Genomic DNA, 9,849 nt, shown 5'->3' with positions numbered 1-9,849 from the left:
CAGCCTTTATAGGCAATGCCCACCTTCTAATGGGTGGGGAGTAGCACAGATATCACACAGTAGGCTCCTCTAGGGCGGGGCCTGGTATATGTCCTGTGTAATAATGCACACTACTTAACTGGAAATCTGAATACAATGTCAGCACACACTATCAATGTACAATACCACCACTGGATGCTTTTCCATACCCAGATTCTGAATGTTTCTAAGGCACTTGCCATGGTATTATAAGGCAAAACATAGATCGTTGACTATCAATGGATACAGATTGTTATAGAGATAAATAGATTTGCAGCAAGATGTGATAATAGACAGGAACAGATTGTATATGATGTGATGACCAATTACAGTTTTAGGGATCCCTTTATCTTCTTTTCAGCACTCAACCTGGATTCAGAGTTTAAATGTAAAGTCCGAGCAGACTGCAAATATTTATATACAAATTTGGGGTCCTTTAGGGCCATTTTAGACTTGTGGGTGATGACAGCATCCTAACGAGGGCTTTACATGCTCCCAGCTGCTCCCCTTAAAGTACTACCCTGTGGGGAAGTTTTCTATGTTCTTGGGTGCAGCTAATTGTGTGGTTTTCCATCCCTATGGGTAAGAGACCTGCCGAGTTATATTTGTTTTGTCCTGGCATCAGGGCCAGTTTTAGTGTATGACAAACTGGATAATTGCCCAAGTCCCCCACCTTCTCCAAAGCCCCAGTTGACAGAATAGCAGTAGTGCAAGGAGCTGGAATGCAGTGCATATGGAGCCACCGCTTCATTTTTGCCCCATTTTCTCCAAAACAACCCCTGCCCAGGCACTTACAATAAAGCTATTGTTGGGGACCTTGGCACACCTAAAGGAATAAATCTACTTACCATGATCAAATCTAAATATAATCTAATAAGAAACAACTCCAAGGGCTCTATTTATAAATTATTCCTGCTGTCAAATCCAAAATTTGTATTTCTTTACAGGTCTTTTTTTTGTGAAGTAAACTTTCTTATGTATTTTCCTGCTTCATTTTTTCTCATTTGGTTTTGGATTCCAGTAGCATTTCTATTTTTGCAGTATTGTGTATGAGCTTAGGGGCAATTAGGGCTAAAGCTTAAGTATGAACTCCAATGGTATTGATCAGATCTCCAAACAATGGAAGTGGCCCTACTAGCTGCACCCATTCGTTTATGTTCTGTAGTTTACACAAAATAAAGCTGTGCAATGATCCTGCCAAAGGGGTCATCAAATGTGGATCTTCTAAAACACCAGACCATGAAATGATCCGGAGGCTCCTCCAGCACTCGGCCCTAATCCTCCTGGCGAGCCATCATCATCGCTGTCTTTATCGAAGTCTTGCCACCATAATGGAGACTTCAATAGAGGGGAAATATAGGCTGCGGTGTTTCTGGCTTCTTTTTCTTGGTCCTATGGATATAAAAAATAAAACAGGAATATAGTTTATGCCCTCTTCATCCTTTGGCTTTTTTGCATAATGCGCTCCTCCCCGAAAAAGTCCCTTGTACCCCTCTTTTATTTTCCCAGTGGTCTCTTTGGCACAGGTTACGTTCTAACTCTCGTCTTAATATTCATCAATTCCTTTTTCTCCCTCATTTGGACAACCCAGACCTAGCTGTCCTCAGGAGACATATCGGGCCTTATGTCTAAAACTAAAAGAGCCTGGGATATAAGGGCTCAAAACTGCTACTCTTACCATACAAGTCAATGGGAATACAAACCAAGCTTGAAATAGGTTAGAAGGAGTTCACACGCAAGTCAGGTGCACCAATCAGAACTTTAAATCATGATCTGAGGATCCCATGTTCAAGAGGATAGTTTGGGGTTTACTCCTTTTATATACATCTCCTTGGACTTCCATCATGTTTTGGTTTAGCAAGAACATCCCAATATATTTACCTAGCCTGCCAAAAGGCTATACAGTGGTTGCCTTACTTGTACTGGTGATCCTGGGTACCTGACAGGCCACCCTTGTTTTCCGTATGTATTCTAAACCTACATACCTCTATAAAGCATGGTTTTATGAATCCTGTTCTATAACAGTCTACAATCAATATAATATTGTAATTTCTATTCTTCTAAGAAAGCAACAGCGAAACGCGTTGGATTTTTAAAGGAAGTGTTTGCAATTTTGCTTGGAGGAGAATTGATGTGACATCTGTAATATTTCTCATAGGCTGACTATCATTGTGTTTTTAATTTACATCAAGTATAACAATGAGCATTGATAGGTGCGTATTTAGCTGTTTTTAATAAAACAAATTATTTTAACTGGTTTCAATTAGTTTCTTATCTGGAATCTTATAAATCCTCATTCTACATAGTTCTATATTTTTAGGATGCAGCACCAGTAGTCAATATTATGGTTAACAGGTCCCGTATTATAGATGTTCTAAACCATTGTTTCTGGACCTTGGTAACATGGTGGAACCCTTGAAATAACTTTCAGGTCTTGGGGAACCCCTTCTATTACTATATCCACAAATCACAGTATATTAGTGTGGTGGTCAATGGAAGGAATGCCTCTTAGGCTATGTAAACACGTCCAATGGTTCTCGCTCGATAATCGGGTCAGGGCCGATATCGGACGAGAATCTGGCGTGTGTACAGAGCCTGTCGTCCATCGTCCGAACGACCGTCCCGGCAGGTCCACGGATGATGGATGATGAACAATCCTAAAGGAAAAGAAGGGGGAGAGCGTGCAGCGGGGTGCCGCTCCAATGCTTTCCCCCTCCCCTCTCCATAAAGCAGAACGGTGCTGTATGTACAGCACTCGTTCATGCATCGTGCAGTGCTTAGTCGTTGGAAAGGTTTGTGAAAGATCCTTTCCAACGACAATAATTGCACGTGTGTACCCAGCTTTACATTGCTGGCCATTGAGAAGAATATCACCCTTACAGATAGCCAAAAGGATTGTTGGTGTCACTTCAACTGACCTGGGAAGTCCAAATGTATTATTGCTCAACCTCTAGAAACCTCTGGAGGAACCCTGGTGAGGGAAACACTGATCTAAACTGATACTAATCACTCACCTTTTGGTTTTGATGAAGCTTGACCTGTCTGGTAAGGAAACAATAGGACAACCAATAACAATATAACAATAACAATAGGATACCAATTACATTTGTTTGCTCACCTGCAAATACTTAATGTTATCTTTAGTGATTGCTTCCATTAGCTCTTTGTTTAGAGAGATATCACCAAGTGGCTTGGCTGCTTCAAAGTCCTCTCCAGCCTCCGGAAGGCCATGTGTTCGGTGCCTGTAGAAGAGTACATAAGCTGTATCCTTGGGGAAAAAAGATGTGACGTTGCTTACAGACTCAAAAGATGAGAAAGTCACTCTGGTGTCATTGAAGAGGTACCATTGGATTTCCATATCTAGATGTTTGTCCGGAGGAAACTTTTTCATATCAGCGCTGGGTGGTTTGTGGCTATCTGTGTCCATGCATTCCCTGGAATAACAATAGTAATGGCCGCTTTCAGAAGACAGCCCAGAATGTACAATTACAGTACACAAATCATAGGTTGCAGACTGGTGGACCTTCATGGTGGTACACCTACTGCCTCTTTCTATACAAGCCTTCTCAGGCCGAGGAGAAGAAGAAGGCACATGGATGGGTAACTTGAGAATCAGTGGAATGGACACATTGTCTAAGATTTTTCTCCTCTTCATGGCCTTCAAGTCAAATGAAAACCTGAGCAAAGTCAGAATAAGGTATCGAGGACTGGTGGAAAGCTCCACAATCTTCTCCGCATCTTGTAAAGACAGACAAGTCTCACATCGATATTTATTGTCTGCGGTCAACACTTCTGGGCATAGGAAATGGTTTATCAGATCAGAAAGCGTAAGGGTACATTTTTTGGTACTTGCTGTTGCTAAGTTGATATTGCTGAGATTCTGAATGCCTACCACCATACAATTATTTTCATCTTTGTCCTTGGAGGCATCTTTATCATGACACTTTAAGGCTTCAGCTGGGATTATCTTACCTTGGTTTTCCTCATTTTTTTGTTGCCACCTGACATGGTCTGGGGAATCTGTGGTCTGTGCAATATGAGTTTTTGGTTTTGTGTGAATCTCAAAGTTTCCGATCTCTTCTGCTGGTGTAGAAGATTGAGGAGGTTGTTTTCTGATGCAGTCATTTGGAGGAAAAGCCAAAGATAAGTCAGTAAAGGCCTCTTCCCGTGCTGAAACACTTTGACATTTCAGGCACCGGATTTTGGTAACAATCCTTCCGCCGAACATCTGCTCTATCAATGTCCTGTTACCCGAGACCGTCTTCTTGGATGGCAAACCACTGCTAGTTTGGGCCAAGGTTTGAGAAATTCTCTTTCCAGTTTTCTCTTCTTCGTGAAGCCTTTGAAAGAGAACATCAAACTAGAGATAAATACCTCAAAAACATCTTTAATAAAAAGAAATAATGCTTGGATATGAGTGTTACAAAGAAAAATGTGAACAAGGGAAAAAATACTTCAAAGTGTATATTAGGAGGGAGACAAAATGATCTCATGCTTCTGCTTACCGATCTAGGAGATATTTCAAGTACTCTGAGCAATCTTGCTGAATGCCAGGAGTAAACCAGGGAGGCCAAGAAGAAGCCAAAAAACTTTCTGGTGAGATTGCTGGACGCTGGGGAACAAAAACACAGAATTGAACAGATACCAATCATTTCAAGTAGAATATTTTCACATAATTACAAAAGCTTTTAGGTACTGCAAAAAAAATCATAGTTTTCCTAAATATTCCTAAAAAAAAAGAAATAGATTAAAACACCTTAAAGTGGACCAAAGATGAAAAAACAGTCACCAGGAGGTAGAGTTAATTGACAAAATAGTCAAGTCTCCTGCCAAGCCCCTGGTGACTTCTTGTTTTTACCCTACAATTGCCGGGAATAATGTGACTTAAATCATCAGAGCCATCCAATGGCCAAAGAGGAACACCTTAGACCCGGAAGTCTGCCAAGTAGATTCAAGACTTGAGGCTTCCTCGGTACATGCAAGAGGCAGGATGGTGCCATAGTTGGCAAGTATGCTGTCCATAAAAATACCGGGGCCCACTGATTGCTAGTTACACCACTGGATCTTTTATATGGTGTCTTGACAAGTGCACACTCATATTTACACACATTGCCATTCAAAATGCAAACAAGCGAGGTTGAATGCAATTTCGAAAGGATTTAGGAATGGTTTTAACCTCCCTAGAGGTAACCCCGAGTGTGACTCGGGGTAGAAAAAAAGTTGCTAAAAGTGGTAACCCCGAGTCACACTCGGGGTAGGTAATCCAATGGGAGGTAATAGTAAATAAAGTCTTACCTGATCTGCCGGTGTCCCGCATCGTCCATCGCCACGATCTCCGTCTTCTCTCTTCTTCCGGCCGGCTTCTGCATCCGATGAGTCACTGGGGACTTCCCGGTAACGTTGGTGCATGTTTACGTTGCCGGCGGGGCGGGGCGGGAAATTCAAAATCCATTTGTATTGCATTCAATACAAAATAACGGTACTGAATGCAATACATTGGATTTATAGGTGTAAAAGCAGTACATTGTTTTCAAGAACATTTATTTTACAGTATATATAATAGTATGAGTATAATATGTATTTAAAATAAAATATATGTTTTTTTTTTTAAATATATAGATTTTTTAAATTTATTCAATTTATTATTTTTACATGATTTTGTGTTTTAAACTTTAATATACTAATATATTATACTGTAAAATACATTTTCATGAAAGACAATGTACCGCTTTTAGACATATAAAACCGGAAAGAAATGAACCGCTAGGGAGGTTAAATAAAATCGGGCCATGGGGAAGTATGTGCCCCAAATGCAGAACATGCCAGTTACCTGCACCCTCTGCCTTTCTGCCACTATGGGCCCTAAAGAATGTGAAGGCTCTTGGCAATGGCCCCCAAAACCCGCTGAACTGATTGATTCATTATTTATGTGACCTCAGTTGGACTTTAGAATAGAAGTAGAAACAGGTTCACACTTACCTGACTGTGCTCAAGAAAAGCAAATAGGTACTGCAGCTTCATCATCAGAGGCTGGGAGCTGCTGTCTCGCAAGCAAAGCACCGAGTGCCTGAAACTAGGAACACAAGTCAGTGGGCATTAATGAAAACAAACCCTATTTGCCCCTTTATTTTATAGTACAATATGTACTTTTAAATTCAAACGTGTGTGTATTCACATGCAAAGAAAGGTCAATGGTTTTTCTTTGTTTTCTTTTTTTAAATTAGAGGGTGCAGGTTTCCATTGCTATGACTTCTACACGACACAGGAAGCAGAGCACAAATATTATTATGTGTTATTATTTTGTATATGATGTACTTACCTTTCTGACCTGATAGAAAAATACTCCCCTAGCCACTCTCTTTGCTCCTACAATGATCCACTAATGACTTTCCTCACTCATAACCTCCTCACACGCACGGCTCCAAGACTTTTCTAGAGCTGCCCCGACTCTCTGGAATGGTCTCCTCCTACTATTCATCCTGCTCCTACTTTCAGCTCATTTAAAGTGCATTCAAAACCCAACGCTTTAACTTCACCTACACGTCTTCTTCTGTCTCTTAAATCGTCACTACTTCCCACCATTCCATATCCCCCTCCTATTGTGTGATACTTCCCCCACCCCCACCTCTGTGTCTGTATCTGTCTGTCAATCGCCTATTTAATGTACAGGGCTGTGTAATATGTTGGGGCTATATAAATCCTGTTTATTATTATTATTAATATTATTATTATTATTATTATTATTAATAATAATAATAATATTAATATTATTAAAATACAGCCCTGCTGTCCACTGCATTAAAATAAACGCCAGAGAAAAAATTAAACCCAATAGGAAAAGAATCGTGTGTCGGGTCAGAAATTTGAATGATCACAAACAAAGGTTAGAACCCCTCCGGTGATTAGGTGGAGCCTAGAACCCTTGTACAATTTCTATTTTTGTTGTCGTTGCAGATTTTCCATCATTTCCTTTCCAATTAAACCATTATCATTGGGACAGGAAGTGAGGGGAAAATATCCAATGGGGTGCCAGAAAGCAGTAATCCCGGCAGGGGTATTCATTGTCCCATCCAAAAATAAAAGAAATATATTGTGTATCTGGCCATGCTCCATATCCCCCTCCTATTGTGTGATACTTCCCCCACCTCCTAGATTGTAAGCTCTTCGGGGCAGGGTCCTCTCCTCCTCCTGTGTCTGTATCTGTCTGTCAATCGCCTATTTAATGTACAGGGCTGTGTAATATGTTGGGGCTATATAAATCCTGTTTATTATTATTATTATTATTATTATTATTATTAATAATAATAATAATATTAATAATATTAAAATACAGTCCTGCTGTCCACTGCATTAAAGTAAACGCCAGAGAAAAAATTAAACACAATAGGAAAAGAATCGTGTGTCGGGTCAGAAATTTGAATGATCACAAACAAAGGTTAGAACCCCTCCGGTGATTAGGTGGAGCCTAGAACTCTTGTACAATTTCTATTTGTGTTGTCGTTGCAGATTTTTTATCATTTCCTTTCCAACTAAACCATTATCATTGGGACAGGAAGTGAGGGGAAAATATCTAATAGGGTGCCAGAAAGCAGTAATCCCGGCAGGGGTATTCATTGTCCCATCCAAAAATAAAAGAAATATATTGTGTATCTGGCCATGCACTGTACATATGAATCAAACTGAAACCTTTCACTTTTTACTTACCACCTCTGCTTTGTGAAATACAGCAAGCAGAAGTAAAGGGTAGTACATTTTTAATGTGCAGCTCTGTGTAATATGTTGGCGCTATATAAATCCTGTTTATTAATAATATTATTATCAATAATAATAATAATAATAATAATATATATTACACTCAGCAACAATAGCTGGTGGAGAATCTTCTAGATCCATGCGTTTCTAATCACAGCTGTTTATGATTGATGATTGATTCTGCAGCAGAAAATGATGCTAAATGTCAGAGTAAAGCTTTATAAATACCCCCTAATATTCATTTCACAGTAGGAATAAAGCCACCCGGGACTATATTTGAACTGGAAATCCTAGAGACTAAAGCAATGCTGCAGTTCTGCGCAATGACACAGCAATTTAACATTATGATCATTGTAAGTCCTTGCTGCTATTTCAGTACAAACACATGCCAACCTACAGAAAAGTGAATCAATATTTACAGTAAACATCCTCCCTCTGGGATCTCATCCTGCAATATAGTTAAATGCAAGTTGATGTTTTTAGGACGTTCTACAAGGATGTTCTCTGAATATTCTTACTTAAAGAGATATCTCTAGAAACAATCCGCAGAGCAAATTGTTTAATGATTATTCATTCTGCACAAAATAAAGGACCATCCTCCATTTGTAAACTATTTGTGCATATGGAACTGATTTATCGTTCTTGATTTGAATGTGAATTCTGATGTTGGGTGAATATAGCAAAATTGAATATTTGCAATATGTGGATATAAGAGATCGCTAAATGCTGGCAGGTTCAGTTCATGGGTGAATATTCTCAATGTTACTGGTGTTCAGCAATATTATTTAATGTCGAGTGAACTTTCTTTAAAGGGAGAAGGAAAAGAAGAGGGCTAAACTCCTCTCTACAAGTTATCTGTGTTTAAAAGCAAGCCCTGTTCAGTCAAATATAGAATGAAAAAATAGGAGAAGGGCTTTTAACCCCCCTGGAGTTCTAATTCCATCCAAATTTCCATGCTAAAAGCGTTACATTTTTTTGCATGGAAATTTATTTTACATTGTAGGCTATAATTTTTATACATAAATCATTAAACTGGGTGCATTAAGGGGTAACACTGCAGTAAGCACCACAGAAAAGGACCTGCACAAGATACTGATTTATTAAAGCTCCTAATGACTGGAGAAGATAGACTATCATGGGAGAATCTGCATGATCCAGCAAACCTAGAATGGATTAGGGATTAAAAATGGTTGCCAATGAATAGTGAATGAATTCCATTCACTGGAGAGCTTTGATACATCACACACATTGGGCCTGATTTAATAAAGCTCCCCAAGGCTGGATACACTTTTATCAGTGAAGCTGGGTGATCTAGCAAACCTTGAATAGATTTCTTCTAAATGCCAGCAAATGCTTTGAATCCTGGACCAGATACATTTCAGGTTTGCTGGATCACCCAGGGGTATCCTGTCCAATCTTGGAGAGCTTTAATAAATCAGGCCCATTGGGTCAAACAGGTACTAAGCGCAGCTATCCAAAGCCAGTCACCATGTATGATTGATCTCTATGTTTGACTTACTCCGAAGCCATGAACAAAGCCTGCAGGATGCTGTTCATATAACAAGTATTTCCCAGATTAATCAGCCCAATTTTTCCTGTGTCAGATTTGGATACCAGTCTGGGGTAATACGGAGCCAATTCATTCTTCTGCGATGTCCAGGCATTCTGACCCAGCAATTGTTTTATTCTATCTTCATTCGGCACTGGGAGTTTCTATTCCAAAGAGAAATTCAGGAAATGACAAATCAAAGGTAATTATTAAACAGGAGCATAGACACCAATACCAGCAGAAAATAATCCTACTGGCTTCCCCCCTGGCATGCAGGGATTTCTTCTCACTGATATCAAAGAAAAGAATGAAAAACCTGCATGATATCAGGAGACGGTCAGAGACTGCAGACATTGTACAGGAGACGGTCAGAGACTGCAGACATTGTACAGGAGATGGTCAGAGACTGCAGACATGGTACAGGAGACGGTCAGAGACTGCAGACATTGTACAGGAGATGGTCAGAGACTGCAGACATTGTACAGGAGACGGTCAGAGACTGCAGACATTGTACAGGTGATGGTCAGAGA

The 9,849-nt window shown here is 39.8% G+C and overlaps 1 protein-coding gene across 1 annotated transcript in view; it reads right to left on the bottom strand.

The window, feature by feature from the left end:
* Positions 1-6: 6 nt before the first annotated feature.
* The window catches only part of USP35 (ubiquitin specific peptidase 35), a 19,483-nt gene continuing 9,640 nt past the window's right edge, over positions 7-9,849 (bottom strand). Inside the window, exons 6-10 of the mRNA XM_072401414.1 lie at positions 9,290-9,483; positions 5,998-6,091; positions 4,524-4,630; positions 3,137-4,358; positions 7-1,410 (exon numbers count right to left, since the gene is read on the bottom strand). Coding sequence (XP_072257515.1) covers positions 1,243-1,410; positions 3,137-4,358; positions 4,524-4,630; positions 5,998-6,091; positions 9,290-9,483 — 1,785 coding nt within the window. The 3' untranslated portion in view covers positions 7-1,242. The remainder of the gene's footprint in view (positions 1,411-3,136; positions 4,359-4,523; positions 4,631-5,997; positions 6,092-9,289; positions 9,484-9,849) is intronic.

Source organism: Pyxicephalus adspersus, chromosome 1, assembly GCF_032062135.1.
Source record: "Pyxicephalus adspersus chromosome 1, UCB_Pads_2.0, whole genome shotgun sequence".
Lineage (NCBI taxonomy): Eukaryota > Metazoa > Chordata > Amphibia > Anura > Pyxicephalidae > Pyxicephalus > Pyxicephalus adspersus.
This window is presented reverse-complemented; position numbering and strand designations above follow the sequence as displayed.